We start from the raw sequence: 22,434 nt of genomic DNA, 5'->3' as shown, positions 1-22,434 counted from the left end.
CTCACTGGTCTTTCAGACTTTGGATATAACAGCCCATATTCTGAACGTAAAATGATCTGACATGGCTGCTGAGGCTCAATAGAAAAGCTTATCTGACTCCCATAGAAATGGGAGTCACCCAGACTTCCTGTTTATTAGAAACAGCCTTACCTCACTTTTGAGAGCAAATACCAGGTATTTGCTGAATACCTATTATGTGTAACATGGCAAGCTAGGGTGTGAATGGGTTACACTAAGTTATGACACATGGTCTTGGACCTTAAGACATATAGTCTTGGACATAGCTTATAAAAGGCAACCCCCATCCCCCCCCCAAAAAATGAGAGCAGATAAATTAAAGAGATACAAGGTTATTTAAAAGAAGAGATTACTTTAATCAGAGGTGGTCAAGGAAAACTCCTGCATTAGTATTTGACCCGGGTATTGAAAGGATGCAATAGCACAGGATAAGTAAAGAGGAAGAGGAGGGAGAAAGTCTTCAGTAGAGACTACTTCAAGGGCTAGACAATGCAGAGTATGCTCAAAGTCAATCGGTAGTTTGAATAAAGTCCATCATGAGCACTGAGATGCACCAGGAAAAAATATTAGGAGAATGGGGCCATGGTTGTCCTTGAATGTCAGGCTAAGAAATTCGACTTCATTGACAGCTGAGAGTCACCAAATGCTTTAAGCAAGGAAGTAACCAGCTCAAAGAGGTAGTTTAGGAAGATGAATCTGGTGATAACATGAAGCAATTGCTGAGGTAGAGAGAAGGGGTAAAGAAGGAGCAAATTTGGGTACAGGCATAAAGTAATAGAGACCCAAATTGAGAAAATTCTCCTTCAAATATAATGGGAATGTATGACCTTAGGTCAAATATCACGAAACTAAAACTCAGAGTTTAAAGTTATTTTTAATATGGGGACTATGAAGATAAGGGCCTGGGGAAAATCGTCACACAACTGGCTTCTAGGGACGTTCTCTTCAATCTGTTGATGTCGTGTTCTGGAGTAAAGATGACATGTTCTGAACTAAAGTTCCCAGAGAAACAGGATAGAGGAGTCAGAGAGTCAAAAGATGCTCTTTGAACATTAGAGCTCAAATGTTAGTTTCCCCACAAAAGCCAGTGGGAGCTTTTCATCTTTAAAAACAAGCACACAGGTGAAAGAATCAATTGTGTAATGTTCCAAGAAAATTTTGCCTGGTGGTTGGTCCTCTCTGGGTCAGCCTGGCCTTGAGTCAGATGACACAATGTGAAATCCTTGGACCCCTTTAGAAATTTGAGCTCCACCTCCTACTTCTAGTTCTTTTCTTGAAAACGTAAGTAGCTTTAAAAAAAAAAAAAGTGTGTTTAAATCCTCTGAATGAGTTGTATTTCAGGGCTGCACTTAATTTGTGATTTCTCTTGTGGTAATTAATTCACCTCTCCTCTTTAAATAAAAGCTCCCTCCAAGAAAGCTTCACTTCTCCAAAAGAGAAAAGTGCCCTGTTCTTATTTGTGAATTGCCTTAAGAGAGAAATGTAAGTTTCAGAGAGCATCGATAGTCTATTTATCTTTATTACCACTAATGCGCTGCTTTTAAGGCATAGTCCAGATTACAAATTTGATGTTGCAATCATTCATTCTTTAAGTCACTGAAATTGAGAATTAAAAATAATATAATTGAAATATTTTTGCATCAAAATCCTTGTGCTATAATACTTTCATTTTTTTCACTAGACATGAGGATTTTTGTAAGGATTTCTCTTGGGAGTTTAACAAACAGGCTCCTTGTCCTGGGAGATGTGTGCAGGAATCTGGTCCTCTGGGGAGGAGAGAAAAGAAACCAGGCTGGACGTTTACCACAGGTTTACCAAATTCCTTACACTTCAAGAAAGAGCTGGAGACTTGCCATGGTGAGAGCCACAGGTGAAGCAGTTTTTCCCAAATTCAAGGTTTGGTTTTATTTTCTTAAACTAGAAATTTCAATTTCCACTGACACTTAAAAAAACCCTTTTAATCTCCTGGAGAAACGGAGAGAAAGTGGGGAGGGAGAAAGGCACAGCACCCTTGCATAGTGAATCTACACGGTGGCAACGAGGGAGGGGTTTCACCCTCTGAAATCAACACACTTTGCTGCCTGATTTAGTCTGTCAGGAAGATTTTTCCCACTTGTAAAAAAAAAACCAAAAACACAAAAAAAACCACATCTTTCTAAACATCATGAATAATGGATTGAGATTTCAGAAACCCCCTCTTTCTTTCCCTCCACAATTGAAATCAAGCTCTTTCAAAGCCAACATACTACAACTTGATTGAAGCCTGGAAAGGTTATAAATAGTAAAGGTTGAAATTTTGCCACAAAGGTGGGTAGATGAAAAAAATAATAACAATCCTAGTATCCATGGGCAAGATGCATCTGACAGCTCATTATCAGCACGGTCCTCTGCCATCGCAGCTCTGCTGTCTTGAAGAAACACACAAGCAACAAAAACGGGCCATGGTCGTGGCACCATTGTGCCTGCCTCCAACTTGAACCCTCTGCATTTATTTCCTGCCTCCCCCCAACCAGGTGTATGATGCCATTTTCTTTAAGCCACACTTGGCAGAGGGAAGCCGTGTGTAGCATGAGTTCTTAAGAGTCGCCTTCTCATGCTGGGCATTGTTTAAATGCTGCCTACTCTGTGTACTTACATCTGTAAACTGTTTGCTGAGAACCAATTTCCAAGCTGGAGGATTTTTCATCTTGCTGCAATTTCCTCCAGGTTTCATTTGAAATGCCTGCCAATGAGATGTATCAGGAGTTAAGTCAGGTGTCAGAAATGCCAGAGTTTTACAGAAAATGCTGCAAGAATGTGAAGAAGATACTTCAGGCTGAGGTAATGGGAAGGAGTGCTTCATGGATGAGGTGGGGAAGCTTTATTAAATGTTATTTGCAAACTCTTTACAAAGCATTCTCAAAAACCTGTATCATCTGACCTTCAGAACAGTCATGCAAGGCTCTGTCATCTCTCATGGAGGTCCCACTACCTTCCAGGCAACAAATATTTATTGAGCAACTCGTATGTACTAGATGCTGGTATACCAGCAATAGTAAAAGCTTCTGCTTCCATGAAGCTGAGGGTTGAGAGGCAAGACAGATAATAAAAACAAACAAATGAATCATCAAGATAACATAAGGTAGTGAGAGGAGTCCTGAGGAAAACCCATCAGGGTGTTGGGTTAGAGAGTTATCTCAGATGGGAAGGCTGCCTTTAGTGGTGGCATTTGAGCTGAGAACTAAAAGTGAGTAGCAAGCCATGGGGAGATCTAAGGGAGGGGCAAATCAAGCAGAAGGAAGTGTGAGCTCAGCAGCTTTGAAGCAGGAATATGCTAGCTATGTTCTACAAACAGAAAGAAGGCCAGCATGACTGACTGGAGCTGAGGGAGAGAACGGTAAGAAACTCCCTACTTGAGTGTGCATGACCATGTATAAAGAAAGAAGACAGAGGAGAAGAAGTAAATGAGGCTCCTATTTGTTGAAAGTTTACAATGGGCCAGGCCTTGAGCCAAGTTCACAGTCATAAGTGATGGAGCTGGGACTTAAAACAGGTTCTCTGACTCTAAATCCTTTCGTTTTATACTATACCATACTGCCTGGCCCACACCCCACCATCTGGAAGGCCAGCTTGGTTCATTCAGGTGGAAGTAAGGGAAATAGAAGGAACACAGATATTCTGAATCCTACGTCGGATCCTTTTTACCTGCCAGCCCATCTTGTGAGTGATTTTATATGAGGGCATAGAGTTGGCCTGGTTTTAAAAATTGGCATTTCTCTAATGCTAAGAAATATTGTTTCCACTTCCTATCCTTGGTGGCCTCTGGGCTGGAGAATAGCTGATGGATTCTACACTCTGGGGTAAATGCAAGCACTGCAGATAGAATATAATTATTAGATGTAACTGAAAAGGTGACTGCAAAAAAGAAGAAAAAAAAAAGAAAAATATATTTAATGCCTCCAGGAAATGAATCCAAATAGATCTTGATCTGTGTTACAAGGAGAATGCAACAGAAGTTCTTTCCCCACCCTCCTTCAAGCAAGTTTGAATACTCTCTCTGTCACTGCTTTTGCATGAACTCAAATTGCTTTAGAAACCTGTCATATTGAATTAGCAAAAGTAGATAGTAATTCAGAGGGGTGCCAATGTGGCATTATTGAAAATTGCTGGTTGGAAGTCTTCCTTGCAGCATTATTCAAGGACAATAACCCACTTTCATCACCATGTGTGAGTATGAGCAAATGATGAGCTTTCTGTGGCTTTTGGATTAAAGTTTCTTAAACGCCCAACATAAAGATGAAAAGTGCACAGAGCACATCTGCATTCATCAACAAGAGAACAGGAGAACAAGAGCACACCCATACATTGGCGGCCCACTCTGTAGTCACTTGGCATGGAATACGCCAGAAACACAGGATCTTGTGGCAGCCCAGCACAATAGTCAGGCTTCAAAGATCCTTGACCTTGACATCTGGAGCAAACTCAAAGGCTGAGGGAATTAGGAATAAATAGCAGAGCCATTTAAAATAAAATACTCATCTTTGTGATCTTAATGGTCGATCGTCTCCTCAGAGAAGCCCTCCACTATCTCACCCTGCCTCATCCAAACCTCACCCTTGTCATCTTTGCTACTCACCTAGCAGCCATCTTTCCCTGTGTCCCTGCATATGTGAACCATGCAGCCTGGGACAGCCCACACTCCAATTCTTTTAGTAACTCCGCCCATCCGAAATCCAATGTGTGATCATAGTATACAAAGTCAGCTTTAGACCTCCAGATAATCATTCTAGGGCTGGACCTTCCACCTTCTTTCCATCTCAGATTAAACTTTTGTGGAGCAGAAGACCTGGCAGGCTCAGGGAGGGTTGAGAAACACCCCATGCCTTTACTGGCAGCTGCGGGTATCCAGCTATCCATTGGCCTAGGACATTCTCTCTTTCATCCCCACATCCCATTGGTCACTAAGTTCTGTGGCATCTGTCTCCTGAGCATCTTTCTCCTCCACCTCACTTCTCCTTCCCTGCTGATATGACTTGTTGAAGGCCCTCATTTTCCTCCCTAACACTGTTACAAGGTCTCCTTCCTGTATTCCTATGGGCTGCCTGCCCAGCAAGCTACTCTCTATACCAATGGTTCCTGGAGGTCCCTGGGACCTTACAGGGGATCCACGGGGACAAAACTATTTCTCTCATACTGTAGACATGATTTGACTGGACACATCATATAGACTATTTTCATTATACTGTAACATAATACTAAAGACATCATTTGCCTTTTCTACCCTTATTCTATCACAAGTGTAGAGCAGAGTTTTCCAAAGGCTTTCTGACACAGGATATCACAACAGTGTGCATTCAAAAGCAGGTTTGAGAATCAAACAGTCTTCTTCTAAGCCAGACATAAAAGAGATGTGCAGAAATGTAAGGCTCTTCTCACTGAATTTTTGTTTTGGAAAACAAATTCTTTTTCATAAAAACATGTTCTTATGTTAACATGTAATGGGTTTTTTGAGTTAATAAACATGTTTTAAAATTTCTCAAATTTAAATTCTTATATGGCAAATATGGATAATGTAACCCACAGAAACAAAAACTCTTTGGAATCCTCAGTAATTGTTGAGCATCAAAAGGTTTTTGACACCAGAACATTTGAGAACCACTGCTTGAGCTCTTTTCTTAAAGAAAGCTCACGTTATCATGTTAACCCCTCCATTTATAATCCATTGCTATCCAGAGAATAAAGTTCCTAATATTAAGCAAGAAACTTAAGGCCATTTATTGCTTTATCTCCTCAAAAGGGCTGACACCCCGCCTTACTACCTCATGCTCCCAACCCAAGACTCCCTTTGCCCCATCCAGCCACCTCCAGCACAAGTTTCCTAAGCGAACTGTAGTGGTTTTGCATTGCGTTGACTTAGCTCCATCTGAGCACATCTTCTGGAATTCCCTTCCCTGTGGCGTTCAAGTTAAGGTTGTCTGCAATATAAATCTGTGTGAAATTTGGAAGCAGAAGTGACCCATCAGCAATGCACATGGAAAGCTCTACCACAGCTCTCACGCATTGTCACAGATCATCTAACTTAACCTCCCTGGGGAGGGCAGAGGTGGGCCCACAGCTCAGCCAGCTCCCACATGGCTCCGATCCTCAGTTTCGGAGTGTGTGAGCAGCTCCTGGGCAAAGGGCACCTGGTCCTTCTACAGGCACAGGTTTCAGTTCATCCTCCCAGGTGCTGGTTATCCTTGCGTCCCCTTGCATCAGTCCTGACTTTTCCTCTCTGAGCCCTGCTGACCTAGAGCAACATCAGGTCCACCACCAGCAGCAACGACAGAGATGTCTTTTGTTGACCTCCACATCAGCTCCCTTCATGGTCCTTGCTGAGTGATTTCTCTCCGCTGCTCCACCTGGGCCCTGCCAGACCTCTGCATCCCAAGCAGCTCCCACAAATCTGTACTGATCCCTATAGTAAATCCATCATTCCATGTCATTCATAATAGCTCTGCTTCCCTGTTCTCACCGTAATTCAAACTAAGTCTCCAGGTGTCCTTTCCCTCCTGTCTAATGGAATGTCAGTTTTATCTTAATCAACCCAGGGTGTCTGAAGCCCTTTTCAAGCCATTCTCACCAACTCACAACCCAGGTGGATATGCCACTTGTCTTCATGTCCTAACTGCACCCAGCACTGCAATGCTTTACAAACTCAGATTCCACAGATCTGTCTCCCCCTCCTATGTCTGCTAGCTCTATGAAGTCAGAGACAGTATCTCATGATCTATATCTTTGTATCCCTAGTCTCTGGAACAAATGGATGTTTGTCAAATGACCTGAACACAGGAGAGGCAGAATAAATACAACATTGCGCATTTCTAAATGTCAGACATAGGGAAAGAGAATGAATGAGAAAGCTTGGGATTGAAAAATTCTGCAGAAAGTTTAAAGCTTTTAAAATCTACGAGGCATGAGAATTATTAGGAAACTTGTTAAAAATGCATATTCTTAGTGCCACAGAGATCCTGTGCCTATATGGATGTTTCAGATATTCTGATTTAGCTGGTTAGGAGCAGGGCCTAGAATGCTTCCGTTTCACAAGTCACAGCATTCTGATGAAGGGGTCCTCAGATCACACCTTATGAACCACTCGCAAAAACAATAGAGTGGGTGAAGGGGTGCTTAGCACAGTAGTTCTTAAATTAGGTGTTCCAAATTACATGGTGGGAAGAGGTGGGGAGAGCAAAGAAGACTTGATAAAAATGCAGTTTCCTGGGTCCCACCCCAAATCTTCAGAATTAGCAGCAGAGGTGCTGTGCATGTGATGGGTATCCAGGTGGCTTAAGTCAGGAGACTTCTCTGGTTCAGCTGCTTGGTCATAAGGACCTGGGACAAGAACATGAACTTCCTGTCTTCATCTCATCATCTAAACGCATCCCTGAGCCTTCCACCTGTGAAGCAGAGACCACATGGTGCCTCTGGATGTAAATGATGAATACACAGAAGAGAAGGCCTTTTGAGGTAGAGGCCATATCAAAGATCTTAAGGAGAACATAGGGTACTTTTGGAAAAATACTGGATTAACAGATGAAAAAAAATGATTCATAAAAAGGACAAAACAACTGGAAGGACAAGCATCTCCCTTTCATTTTTCCAGTTTTCCAGTTTAACTGTCCACACTGCACCTATGAATCCCTTTCCAGCTGTTTCCCCATATACTTCAGACCTGCACTTATGGCAGACACTTGTCACATGGGGCTACTGAGCATTTGAAATGAGGCTAGTGAGACTGAGGAGATGAACGTTTAATTTTGTGATAAATTTAAATCTAAAAACTAATACTTGATTCAGTTATTGGAAAACGGTTCAGTATATTGGAAAGAACTTGGATATGTAAATCTGTTTTTTCAACTGTAAATTTTATGAACTCTAGGTCAAATGTTTCTGATGAAAATTCAGCGCCCAAAGTGCAATGTGCTGTATGAATAAGATACACACTGGATTTCAAAGGCTCAATATGAGAAAGAAATTTATAAATTTTACTTTGATTATATGTAAAAGTGATAATTTTAGATACAGTGGGTTAAATAAAACATATTATTAAAATTAATTTTACCGTTTTTCTTTTTATGTGTTTAATGTAGCTACTGGAAAATCTAAAATTACATAGGTAGCTAGCATATTTCTACGGGAAAGTGCAGTTCTATTTAAGAATGTATTGAATGTGACTATCGAATGTTGTCACTAGATATTTTGAAGCCACCTTGGAATGTTACTTTATAGGGGGAAAAGAGAGTCCCTCTATAGTCACCCCAGAGTACTGGAGGCTGCATCCAAGGGTGCTCTCCTTTGGGAAATGCAATCTTCTCAGGATCTCATGCCTTCCTTCCTCTACCCACTATGAAGCAGCCTTCAGTGTAGCTGATGAGCCTCTTCCAAAAAGAAGCCTTAGGATTTTCCAGCCCCCATCTGGTGTCTACACACCTTGATCACCCTCTACATTCAGCAGCCTTCCTTCAACTGACTTTGGCTTATTTCAAAACACCAGACCCATTCCAGTTTGAGAAGTGACCTTGATGAGAATATTCAAAACATTGTATCACCGCCTCTCAAAGAAGCCCCAGCACTATTTTGAATAAAGGCACCAGCATCTCTCTCCAAAAGGGCCAGTTTTGAAGCCAACCACACTCTTTAGGTTGAATTCTGGCGTGTCTGTTACATCAGTTATCAGACAGAAAATGACCTTCTTTCATAATCCCTTTTATGGGTCTCATCTGTCTGAACACTGCTTTGTAATTCTCCACATTATCAGGTGTGTTGACTCGCACTTTGAGACAGGTTTTTAAGTTGGGGTCCATGGTCCCCAGTGTGGCCATGGCTGGAATGCAGGGGATCCACAACTGCGGAAGGCCTTTTCCCTTTTTTTTTCCCCACTGATCTCCAATGGGAATTTGGTATTTCCTTTCATTTTAAAGGCAAGGAAGGAACAGGCTACATTACTATTATCAGTACCTCTGATGTCACCAATAAAAATCACAGCTGTTTTTCAGGTGACAACAAAGTTGTTCCAAAAATCCTTAAGTATCATTTATATACATTATGACTTTAAAATCAGGAGAGTTAATTCTTCTGACTATAACATCTCATAATATATAGAGGCAACTGTTGGTCACCTTCTCATCTGGGAGCCATTCAGTCACAAAGGGGGCATGTGCATTTCTCAGCTAGTGATCCAGACCGCTAGGATGATTGATGGTCTTCCCTACCTACACTTGTCTGTTCTTCATGGATGCACAGAAAGAAATCAGACATTTAAATTATTTGCTACAGTTTTGCAAAACTGGACAGTTGAAATGAGAATGTTTTTAATTCTCATAAGTTAACATTATCTTTTGAAATACAATAAGCATGTGGGCTACAGGTCTAGAACAGGCAAGTTCAAAAGCAACTGATGGGTAAATTAACTATTAAAGTGCATTATTTAAAGTAATTCTTAAAAATATATTTGACAGACTGGGTAGTGATATAGGTCATGCAAAACATTTGAAGTTTTGTGAGAATCAGTGTTTTGTGTATTTTTGTTGTTGTTCTTTGTAATCCTATGTACTTTAACTTTTACATTTAACTTAAATTTTTAAAAAGTATATTAATTTTACATTTTAAAAAATAAGAAGGGTGACATAGGTGTCTTTAGACTGCCAAAAGGGGAAATGATTAAAACCCTCGGACCCAGGCATGATATTACTAATCTAGGACTCTGACTCTCCATGTGTTTTTAACTGGAGATACCTAAACATGTTTAATCCACAAACGTTACTTCGCACTGGTCACAGTCATGCTCACACATCCCACTCCACCCACAGTTGAGTAGAAAGAAGGTTTCTCTGTATTCCTTTTCTATTGTTATCAGCATAAAGGAAATAAGTAGAGAAAGGAATATGACTCTTTAATACAAGTCATGGTGCACGATTTCACATGAGAAAGCCCTAGACGTTGATGATGACTTCAGAGGTTTTGGAGCCTGGGAAGCAAGACGAAACTTCCTAGTAATTCAATAAATTACCATTAATTTTTCTAGAAACCAGTTGATTCTTCCACCTTCAATATGAAAAGTGAATTAAAATCTTGTCTGTTATTACTGAAGCTCTTTCCCTCTGTCAGTTGAGTACAATATGAATGTATATTTAGAAACACTACAGCACCTTCCACTTAAAAAGAAAGCTATGTGGTGCTTACACAGGAAAACGAGACCAGGCAGAAGAAAGTGATGCATATTGGAGGCCCGGTTTTCTCAGCACTGTTGTCCCAACATTAAGAAACACCCCAGCATAAAAACAACGTCGTCGTTTTTGGAAATTTTGTTCTTCTTCTTTCTTTTTTTTTCAAATACCAAAACCAAAATTCAGCCCACAATTTAATATTGTCAATACATATTCTTCATCACACAACCGGCATGCCAACTGTTACCTAAGCACTTCAGACTCTTCAAATCCCACACCCACATATTCTGAACTCATCTCCACCTAGATATGAATAAAGATGAATAGCATCTTGAGGAAATCGCTTCCCCATTCTCAAATGGCAAAAGCCACAGAGCAAAATCTTTGTAGTGTTGGAAGGATTTCTCAGAGGAATAAGAAAGAACCCTAAAGCCACCATTTCTATTAATTAATTAATTAATTAATTTATTTATTTATTTATTTTCAGCAAAATCACATCCTTCTATGGCAACCTACCCATTGGGGATTTAAAATGAAAAGGGACCTCAGAGGTGCTATGATTCTCTTACAAATACGTGACTTTTTTATTTTGCTAAACTTAAGTTAATTAGGTTTTGGTAGGTGAGCAGCCCAACTCAGCATCATTTTATGGAAGATAGTTCTAGGAGACCTTAATGAAATTGCAAATGCTTAAAAGCAGTCATTCGCTTACATGCTGGGTAAATAGAAAACCATGCTGACTGTATTTATTTTACTATCATTACGTCTCCATGGGGTGAGCTAATAAAAAAAAGTTCAGGCTGTTAACAGCTTGGTGATAAATATATACATACATATATCTATCTATCTATCTATCTATCTATCTATCTATCTATCTATCTATACTCACATACACAATGTACTCTAAAACTATTTGTTTTTCCTTTATCTCAAACCATGATTGCAGGGAATCCCCAACACTGGAGTGAATTGTTTTCCAAATGCTTGTTTATAAATTGGATGCTTTTCACTTCATCCATTCATTCAACAAGCAGTTATTGAATGCCTACTGTGTGCCAAGCTGGTGGTGAACATCAGATACAGTGGTGTAAAAACAGGCACCTCTATCCTCAAAGAGATGTTTCACAAGGTGGCTGGGTACCTGAGCTAACCTCTAGTAACCTCCTATATTATTCAGCTCAGGCTGCCATGACAAAATACCATAGGCTAGGTGGAACAGGAATTTGATTCTCACAGTTCTGGAGACTGGAAGTCCAAGATCAAGGAGCCAGCATGGTCAATGTTTGGTGAAGTCTCTGTCCTCCGGTTGCAGATAGCCGTGTCCTGCTGTATCCTCACATGGCCTTTCTACTGCGTGTGAGTGGAAAGAGAGGAAGAAAGCTCTCTGGTGTTTCTTATCAGGACACTAATCCCGTCATGAGGGGAGTCCCACCCTTGTGGCCTCATCTTAACCTAATTACCTCCCAAAGGCTTCTCCTCCAAATATCATCATCTTAAAAGTTAGGGCTTCAACGCCTACTTAACATCAAATGTGCATTTTGCCTATAATGTTAATTCAATGGACCTAAGTGTTTCCAATCCATCTCAGAAGAGTGGGATCTTGGCTCCTCTGGGGTTTAGCTCCTGCAGTGGTTGGGGGGACAGGGCCCCAGACACCAATAGGGAACGAAAGCTACAGCAGCATCAGATACCTCAGGGTCCAGGCGGCTTGGGGCTGGAGGAGTGTGACCTAGACCCTAAGGCTCAGGTAAGCTCCTGAAGCAGGAGTGGCTATATCTCCGCAGTGGGGCCAAAATCCATAACTGATGTGCTTCTGTAAGTCAGGTATTCTTACTTCAAGGCCTGCTTGCATCTATGAAGCTTCTCATGATCAAGTTCAATCAGGCAATACAACTAAACACATAAAGATAATACAAAATCAGAATTACACCAAGATTCAATGTCTTATAATAAGCCTGAGGTTTTTGCAAAGCTGCAATTACACAGTGCTTTTAACCGTGCCTGCTGGAGTAGGCTGGGTGCATATCCACCTCTTTGCTGTGTGAAAGCCAACACCCACCAAGCTCAGCCCTTCAACTAGAAATAATTCAAGTCTTCTAAGGCTTGATCACTTCCTTAAAAGCCTGCATGATCAAAGCCAGCCTGGAATGGAAAGGGATCAAAAGAAGGCAAAGTACACAAAACACAGGTACAGATTTTGAAATGACCTAGACCAACATCTAGTGGGGCTGACTTCTCAGAAAATCCTCCCGCACCTCGAAGAAATAATGAACACACACCATATCGAGGCTGAGTGCAACTTTTCCCCGTGATCTTGGATCCATACAGAAGCAATCAAGAACTCTTAGCTGGATCTCTGACATACAGACTTTCAAAATGGAATGCAAAGCTCCTTGTGATGTTTTTAACAGAAATAAAGGGAAACAAACACTTGCACATTTCTCTCCCGCCATCTATTGTTAAAATTAAAAAGGTGGGTGAGGACATTCGAGTATCAAATGTGACTCAAATCAGGCTTGGGGCTGTACTGAGAGTTTGGCTCTGCCACAGGACGTGGGGCCTACGAATAATTCTAATGCGTATCTGGTCCTTTGCAATGGCTTTTATCTCTGTGGTCTAAAAGGCTGCTCTCAGCAAGGTATATAGGACAAGAAAACCAGGGCTCAGAGAGCATAAGGGACTCTCACCTGTGTTAATACAGCTAAGGGCAGAATCATAGTCAAAATCAGGAATTCCAACTGCAGGTCATCTCTTTACACAAGCTTGTTACCTAGAGCTCCATTCTCTGCATGAGGCTGAAGATAGCCGGTGGCTATGTTTTGTTTTTAATTGAATTAATTTCACCATTAACCATTAGGAGCTTTCACATTAAAAAAATCTGGATTTCTGACTATTTTGGATTTTGGGAAAATCCGACTCATACTGCTGCAGGCAACAGAAAGGCAGAGCTAAGCGGACACTGTCGCTTACTTCCCCAAGGATCTTGCCATAACCCAAATATGATCAAAGACCCCCTCCCTCTGCCTCAGTGATCTCATGCTCAGCTACACAAAACTCAAACATGTCATGCTGGTCCCCGTTTCGGGTCTATGCTCACGTGACTTCCCTCCCCCTGGGATGCCTCTGTCCATCGTGCCAGTTTGATGGGTAGATGTAAGCAATCTTTTCAGGATTCAGTTCAAATGCCCCTGACTCCATGAAATCCATTCCGATATCTCTGGGAAAACTAACCAGGCTTTGTTCGGGCTCTTGAACATTTTCTTGTGCTTGGTTTATTGAACCTCTTTTCACATGTTCATAGTCAGTGCTGGGCACACAGTGAGGAATTAATGATGTTGTGATCATGTCTAAAAACAAAGACTTAAATAATACTTCACATGTGCCAGACACGATTCAAAGCCCCTTATACATGTTAACTCATGTAAGCCTCCCAAGAACCTCTTGTTACACCCACTTTCCATAGAGAACACTGAGGCATAGTAGAGGTCAGGAAATTATCCCAGAGTCGCTCACTCAGCTAGTAAGTGGCAGAGGAGAAATTAGAACCGAGTCTGGCTACCTCTGGATAGATGGGTGGGTGGTAGCTTAGATGGAAGGGAGGGAGAGAAGAAGAGAAAGAGAGAGGATGGGGGGACAGATGAACTCTCAGAAATAGGGAACGGCAAGCCAAACAGAGAGAGATGTGTAGGACAACTTTCTGTTGTAGGAACTGCAAGTCTTTTGGTGAGGTGGGGGCAGTGCTGTGTGCTGGTAAATTTTAACAACAGAGTGTCTAGGAAAAAAAGCACTGCTTCGTAATGTCTGTTAGTCTCTGTGGTGTAAAAACTCCTGCCATAGCTGATTTCAAGCTACCAACACGATATCACTGAATTCAGAGAGGAAAGAAGAAATGTGAACGATTGCCGATACTAACCAGTACTAGCACACCAGTTCTAGCACACCAGGGTGTAGGATGTGCCAAGGAAAATGACAGATAAAGAGATATGTAGGACCAGGGGATGAGGGACCTATTAAACCATACCAAGGATGTAATCCTCCTCTATGAAACCAGGAGCAATTTAAAAATGGCCAGTAGGGAATGACATGATTTATAGCTATAAAGAGTTGGACACAAGATGGGCACACAATTAACATTTTAGAAACCCCTATTCACCTTTCCTACATCTTTTCTGAGTGACTGTTATTGCTGCAGGGAAAGTGGTCAATTGTTTCACTCCTTTCCTACTCTCTCCCTCTATCTATCAGCTGTTTTGCCCTGCACCTCCCCACTCCCATCCCCTTACTCCAGGCTCCCAGAAGTGTTCCAGTTATCTGTCATAGACCCTCAGGGTTGTAGTGTCCATCTATCATGTTTGGCATGTAAGGGCTGGAAAGCCTAAGCAAAGCAGTGGGCCTGACCCAGCTTGAACAGAGAAGCTATCAGATGGAGTATAAATAAAACAATGCCAGACACATCTTTGACATTACTGACCATAGAGCTGGAAGAGGCTTTAGAAACCATTTAGCTTCCAATCATCCTCTTACTGAGGAAGAGGAGTGGAAGGCAGTCAACTTAACCAGCCTAAAGCCACTGAGCTAGCTAGGGCCAAAGCTGGAACTAGAACCAGGTTGCCTGGTTCTCAGTCAAATAATCTACATGCACATAAACAGTGTGTTTCTGAGATGCTGCCTTTATCCTGTAAAGTCAAGGGCTTTCTTAAATGAGCTTTATCTTCCACTAAGAAGGTTCCACTTCATCAATTAGAACAGACAGAAACATGGCGATATCCTGAGCAGGGACAGCCTGTCATCCTCCCCCAACAAGGGACAATATGAGCCATCTGTTTAGGAAACACTCCACGACCACAGTCTCCTCTTTATCACTCAAGGCCTTATTACCCAGCTTAAGAATCTTCTAGATCCTGGCCTTTTCCCATGGTTCTCTATCCACCTGCTTGCACTGAGGCCATTTCCTGAAACTAGGAAGTGGGCAGGGGAAGACAGTTAACCTTTAAAAGCCACTGTGGCAGCTCTGCTTTGAAAAATCAGTCAATCAATCAATAAGTAATGTTGGAGAGGAAGTTAAAACTTTTGGTTGAAATGCAATGTAGTCCAATAATTCAACCTCACTTCAGGTGAAATTGACCAAGGCAACAGGGCATCTGGCCACCGCGGCCACTGGAAACTGAAGCGCAGGCCAGTGATCGCCCAGCCAGGAGCCAGAGGCTGAGGCTGCTCTGATGAAGCCCGTTTTCCAGTTCTTACAAAAGCATCCCATGGCCTGTCTGTGGCCCTGACATGTGACCCTGTTTCAGCTGAAACTATTATTCTCCACTTCCTATCCCTTTAGTATCCATAACCATCATCCCTATGAATAAGGCAGAGAGAGCCAATCCCTTGGGCCAAAGAAGTGAAAACTGGTCGGGGAGAAAGATCTTAAAGAGGGAAAAAGCTGCTAACAGGACCTAGGTTACAGTGTGCCCAGGCCTGTCCCAAGTCACACCTATTGTTTTTTAGGGTAACAACTAGGCTTCCTTTCATCCTCAAAAGTATCCCAGCAGTAGACAGTAAACTACATGGTCACCCTACTCTGGAGTTCTTAGGGACACAGGCCTCCAAGGCATTTATCCATAGAATTCATGGGCTCCATTGCCTCGAATGGAAAAAAAGTCACATATTTATTTGCCAACGAGTGACCATTTGGCACTTCATTTTATTATAAATGCAGGCCACAAACTCCAAATGCAGTGTCAGAACCAGCAGTTTACTCAACAATATGATTCAGATATCTTTATATCATAATACAGTCGGTACTGTGATCTCACAGCATTTGTGCTCATCCCTACTTCAAAAGGATGGTAGCCGTTAGTCGCACTACTAGACCTTGTTATAAGGACAATGGGTAGGTCACACTATTTTATATATTATATATAATTATCTCACTAAAATTTGTATTATAGTCATACATTACTACATTTCAAACATTTAAACATATCATTCTGAGGTCCTCAAAGCGTGTCAGACTGCCAAAGGGCACCATGGCACAAATAAGATGAAGAACCCTTGGCCTGGGAAAAGGGCTCTTTCATGAGAAGCTACACTCACAAGAGACAGGCGAGTCTGCGCAAGAGACCACGCCCTCTGGCGGAGGCGCTAGCCTGCCTTTGAGTATCTAGGCCATGAGGAATTACTTAGGAACATTATCTTTCATTGTACACCTCTTCTTCTTTATCACTCCCATTAGCTTTCTTTATCTTCAAATGCCTTTGTTTTTCTTATCCTTCAGTTTCAGCTTACTTATCGACTATCTCTTAATCTTCCTATGCTAATCGCTGGGCTCTTTCCCTTTGGGTTTTTGTTTCCCCTAATGTCCTGCCTCTTTTACCCCCATTCACCTTTTTCTTTTACCCCAGACCTCTAGTGCTTCCCTGTTGCCTCTCTTTCAGTCCTCTTGATCTGGCTGGCTATCCACCACACTGCTGTCATGGTTTTTGTAACAGATGCTTGGGGCACCCAGAGTCTACACGATCCCTTCCATTAGGGAAAGGTATTAATTTCATTTCTAGAAAGTGTTTTTGAGAAGCCACTAAAAAAACAAAAACAAACAAACAAAAAAAACCAGACTGACCACCCAGATGAATGACTATGAAACACATTATGGCAGGCTACATAACTTAGCAACCCCAAGCTTGAATATAGCTTGTAGAAAGGATGGAGAACATTCCTGATTGATAATCCCTGACGACCAGGTGCCTAGGGAAGGTGAGCAGGCTGGGCCAGGATTCTTCTCAGTGCATAAATTCTCAGTCTAGCCAAAGGAAGGTGGACTGCTTAGTCACTGCTAACAGGGTGAGCCCTCTGGAAACAGGCCTCTACACGGAGCCCTTTCTAAATCAGAACTGAGATTAGAAAGCTCGAGTGAAACCAGTGTGACTTCATGGCCTTTGTGTTTTAGCTTTACACAAACATACAAGTGCACGGTACCTTCTCCCCACCCCACCAGGAGAAATATTTGTCCTGAAACAGCCATCTCTCCCAGCATGGTACTGAATACTTACATATAGGCTGAAAATTCTATCAATGATGAAAAAGGAAAGAGAGAGAGAGAGAGAGAGAGAGAGAGAGAGAGAGAGAGAGAGGAAGGGAAGGGAAGAAGGAAGAAGGAAGAAGAAATAAAAGAAAGAAAAAAAGGAAACCAATCTGCAATTGAAAACATACTGTTTTAGGAAGTATTACTCCATGTTTTGGAATGACTCACGATATTTTATTTTTTTATATTTGTTTCCACTTTAGTTCTAGTAAAAGGCACAAATTCTCGTTTCAAAACTTTCCGAAGTAACATCTGCACTAGACCAGTGTTAACATGAAAAGTACCTCAGAGAGTTTAGGATAAAACAAAACCGTAAATTTCATAAACTTCACTCACTGATCTCTTCATTTATCCTCTTAAAGAGAAAAAAAATATTTTATCACTGTGTTTCTTTTTAATATTTACTCATTTATTTATTTTAAATGAATTATAGGGCTCTTACTATTAACTTATCCCCTTTGGGAAAGACATTCCAAGCCTGGAAGTGCTTGAGAAGATTGCAGACTTCATTCTCATAAAAAAATGGCTATTTCATATGACATGTTGTGATATATTAATTCACTGAGGTTTTACAAAGCATATATAACTATAACTAGTATATGAGATATAAGAGCTTCCATCCTGGTTCTCAACAACTTGTGAACTATAAAGCTCATCAAAATCACAATCTGCAGAATACAAACTTTGTTAATTTTATGAGTTATTCAAATATAAATATAGATTAAGATATTACACATTTATTTAAAATAAAATACATGAAGCTAAGGCTTCTCAGGTTCTATTTGATCATCTTTTTTTCTCCCCCTTGCCAAAGTCTTCTTCAAACTCCACAGAACCTTATTATTTGGCTTCTCTTGTTATCAAAAATAGGTCAAGTTCAGGTTCTCTGGTTCTTGTTATTTTTTTTTAAATACCTAACTGAGAATTGGAGTTCACATTATGTATTGCATAAACATATTTATTCACTGTTTTCTGAATAAATTTTTTTTTCATAACCTTTTTTTCCGGAGCATGTTGCTTAATAGTAATTGTCATTCAACAAGCTCATATTTATACGATTTAAGATAAACACACGCCCAAAGAATTGTCCCATCAGAAGTGTTGTGTGGACTGCTTAACACCACAGCACACAGAAGTAAACTCAGTAGAGGGGATGTGGATCACAAAATTACGATGAGGATACAGCTAACTCTCCTATAACCCCAGAAAAAGCTAGAAAATTGGGAACCAGGATATATGCCCTGGTGCAAAAATATTCTTTTTCTGTGGTTCCTAAAAAACAAACCATTTCTTATAGATTTTGTCTTACCTAATTTCAATGTCACACCTGTTTTTCTCTAACACCGTTGTAATCCAACTAAACCAGCATCCCCACATTCAGAGGGTTACCCTTCTGGGGTGATCTGATGTTTAATGGTTCTCCCTGAAGAGTGGGGCAGTTGTGCATAGTTTCACCTACTTACATAAAAACAGTGTTCATTTCTAATGAGTTCTCTAGAAAGCGAATGCTTTCCTTGAGATAACCAAGGACTCTGGCATGCAGATTAGCCAACCCAACACAGATGGCAGGTTGAGGTGGTGGGAGGAGAGCACCCCTTAGTGCAGGCTCTCCATGACCATTTCCATCACACCTAAGCCCTTAAGCAGCCAAGCGTCATCTCTCCCAACCCGTTGCCTGCAGGATAGCACTGTTCTCTCACCCTCACCTCTTCCTCCTCCACCCCTAGTTACTGCTGGAGGGCTTCTGTCCTGGCTTGTCACAGCATCGGGGACAAAAATCCTGTTCCAGGTGACATAAATGCACCACGTTTCCACCATCTGCCTGTAACTCTTACCCCCTTGATGTGATTCTGAAAAACAGGCTTTTTCCCCATCCCCCTCTCTGATTACTCCAGCTGACTTTTTGTTGGTTTGTCTCCAGGGGAAAGGCATCTTGGTACTGCTGCTACAGAGAAAAGACATGGGATGTTCTTAGACATCAGAATTCTGTCCTACAAGAATGCCTAGGGGTGTATGGAATCCCTATGCTTACGGAGAGAAAGTCCCCTTTGTTAAAGGGGCTCAGTGGGTAAGAAAGTGGCAAAGAACTATTTTTCCCCGTTTCTGAGCCCTGAGTATATCTACTGGAAAGATAATATTTTGCCTCAGATTTACATCAGCCTAACGTTTCACCCAAGGGTCAGAAATCCAGAAAAAATAATACCAAATCATCTCATTGGATTCCAATGGAAATTTCCCTCGGATTTACCATATTTTCTCTTATTTTCATAGATACCTGGGGATGGGGCAGGACAAATCTACACAACGGAAGGAGTTTGCCAGAATGGTTGCGAGTCTACTTAATTTTTATTTAGAATCGTCTGAAAGGCAAGTTGATTTTTGTTGATTTGAGGGCTTATGAATATTCTACTGCAATCATTTGCAAAAGAGGTACATTTGTGGTGGTTTATCAATTATATGATAGTGCCTTTTTCTGGTTATGCTGATGGAGGCATTGATGAAAAATCAGCAAAATGGTCTATTTTTTAACAAACAAGTTTTTCCCTAATTAATTAATTTTCCCTAATTAATTTTAAGATGCTGAGAAACAGCTGCAGTGAACGCCATGTATTTAGGCACAAACACAGTTTATTTTGACCAAGGGTCAGAAGACATTGTTTCCAGTATTAGTTACACTAGGGACACACTGAATGGCCCTGAGCACATCGCTGAATCCCCTCCCTGCCCCTGGATTGGGAGGGCTGAAATCTGAGGTCTCCGTTAGCTCTACTATTCTGTCGTCCAATCACCAGAAAGAGACTCCATTGCAGAGCACAGTCTCTGCAGTTTGGGGCCACAGAGCAAATAACTGCTCACATTTGGATGCCCTCCTTCCACTTCTCCTCACATTTAAAAAGGAAATGTCTACCAAAAGCTTCAAGAAAGAAGTCCAATGCCAGTAGCCAGTTCCCTAAACCTGCTTCCAGCACCAGGATCCCATCTTAACAAACGTGCACCCCAACAGACCCTGAGGGGAGGTGAGATGTACCATCAGTCTCCCCAGTGCCACAGCCACAGAGGCTCACAGGAGAAAGGGCTGACACTTAAGAGTATGGCCCTGGGATCTGGAGTAAGGGGCTGGAGGCCTCACCCACTCTTCCATGTGGACAAAGGGTCTTTAGTATCAAATAGGGCTGGGAGCATCCCAGTGCTCTCCACCCACAAGAGGACCCAGTCCCATCACTTACTGGCTGGACGGCTATGAGCAAATGATTTCTTCATGGTTTAGCTCTGTCACCAATAAAATGGGGAAAAATCACTTTAACTATCTTCCAGGGTTGTTGTGAGGATTGAAACTAAAACAAGTGCACATACAATAATATCTAGACGATTGCCTGGCACAGCGTAAGGGCTCGATATATGCTGGCACTGATTAATACCTGTCTCCCCAGAATAGCTCGGCACCCTGAAGAAACACCTCCTTGGTGTGGCTCTGAAGTCTTCCTTCATGTGTGTTCTCAAAGGACATGTTCCAACCTGTGTCTAGGCAAAGGGAAGTGGCCTGAACACAAATCCAGGTGATAAGCTTCCAGAAAGAAAAGGGCTCTGGGGCGTCGGAAGCTGAATCTTGCCAAGTGAGGGACTTAATTCTGGGGTCCTACCTCAGGTATCCAGGGAATTCGGAAGAAGCCAGTGCTCTATCCCCCGACGCCTGGCCTGTGAGGGTGTGGCCTTTGTGCTCCGGAGCTGCACCCGGAGCCTGCGCGGAGGGGATCCGGAATCCCGCGCCTTGGGGCTCTGAAGCTTGCAGCGGGGCTACAGGGACCTCGCTGCTCCAGGGCTGCCCCGGCAGGGGACAGACCTCGAGATTCCTCCCGGGGGCCCTGGCCTGTCGACGTCTGTTCTGGAAGGGTCTGGCCAAAGCATGCCCCCCCCCCAGAAGGGGACGGTGCTGAGCTCTGCTTTCTCCCAGCTGGTACTGGAGAGCAGGAGGCGTCTACAGGGCCACCGCAGAGACGGTTGTGCCCCTAAACGCCTGCACGTGGGAGGTTTGAACAGGGAAGACCAGAAGGTTTTATACGGCTCCAGATCCACTCAACCTCCAAATTCTTCTTTAATAGGTACAGTAGGAACCGAGAACCGGGCTCTCAGCCAAAGGCGCTGCTTGGAGAGGGGCGTGCACCAACTCAAAGAGAGAAGGGTTAAATGAGGTGCGTCTAGGCCTTTGACGGCGCAGGATATTCCCCACCAGGATAAATGGTGCCCGCGGGCTGTCCCTCCTTTGCAACAGCAGTCTAGGCCCCCTCCCGCAAATGCTCTTCCATCCCAGATTGCTGGGGTGCAAAGGAAGAAAGAGTGTCGCCTTCTATCGTCGGCCAAAGCGGCCAAAGCTTCTGGAACAACCGTAAGGATCTACCTAGGGGCTGCAAGGTGGACAGACCCACCTCTGGGAAGGTCCCCGGGTCTGGGAGCCGGGTCTTCCCTCATCTGATGCCCACACGCCCTCGACCTGCGAGCCCTCCAACTTTGCGCTCTAGAGCCCCAGGGCTCAGCATGGGGCTCCTCTACTACCTTGCTCCGCCCAGGTGCGATTTGCCGAGGGGAGGAGAGGGGAATGTGCCTCCCACTGCAGCCTCCGCCCCTTCGCTGTCCTCCAACCAGTTTCAGACCCCTGTCTACTCACCTGGCGCTGGGGACTTTTCCCCTACTCCGCACACAGGCCTCTCTCTGGGGGCCAGAAACCCCCTTCCCACCCTGCAGCTAAGAAGACATCCTTAATTCTGGAGCGCCCCGCAGGGAAGGTGGGCGTGGGTCTATGGACCCGGCTGCAGAGATGGAAGGGTGTAGAAGCCGGTGCCGGAGAAAGGAGGGACTAAGGTCCTCTCAGAGCCAGGAAAAGCATCCCTGGTCCATGATCTAACCACTCAGTCACCGCCCAAGACACCAACGCGTTCAAATCTCGCCGGGAGGTTTCTCCTGAGAGGGAGATCGCCCCATCCCAGTCGCCCAGAAGCCTGCCTTCCCAAGTCCCCCGGTGCCCCCGGCATTCCAGGGCTCCATTCCACCTCTCTGCGCCTCCCCAAGTACCCAGCCCCTCCCCCACCTGTATTTACACACCCGGGCCAGCGCCCTCCGGACTCAAATCCCTTTTCCTTCCTATCAGATGACTGCTCGGGGCTGGCC

General features: G+C 42.9%; 1 protein-coding gene across 7 annotated transcripts in view; it reads right to left on the bottom strand.

The window, feature by feature from the left end:
* Positions 1-22,434, bottom strand: part of LRRC3B (leucine rich repeat containing 3B) — an 84,195-nt gene that overhangs the window by 60,105 nt on the left and 1,656 nt on the right. Inside the window, exons 2-4 of one of the 7 annotated variants that reach the window (XM_019632850.1) lie at positions 11,894-12,095; positions 11,437-11,552; positions 2,654-2,740 (exon numbers count right to left, since the gene is read on the bottom strand). The exons of 2 other annotated variants lie outside the window; for them this stretch is intronic. Coding sequence is in view for 1 of the 5 variants with exons in the window: in XM_019632855.1 (XP_019488400.1) it covers positions 11,437-11,549; positions 12,037-12,054 (131 nt within the window). In the remaining 4 variants the exon portion in view is untranslated. Of the gene's footprint in view, positions 1-2,653; positions 2,741-11,436; positions 11,553-11,893; positions 12,096-20,912; positions 21,408-21,934; positions 22,151-22,434 lie in introns of those variants that run through there. 4 more of the 7 variants (XM_019632855.1, XM_019632851.1, XM_019632854.1 and 1 more) reach the window with 4 other exon arrangements.

The sequence above is a fragment of the Hipposideros armiger genome, unplaced genomic scaffold (genome assembly GCF_001890085.2).
Source record: "Hipposideros armiger isolate ML-2016 unplaced genomic scaffold, ASM189008v1 scaffold_1189, whole genome shotgun sequence".
NCBI lineage: Eukaryota > Metazoa > Chordata > Mammalia > Chiroptera > Hipposideridae > Hipposideros > Hipposideros armiger.
Note: the sequence above shows the minus strand (reverse complement) of the source record. Positions and strands in the feature narration are given on the sequence as shown.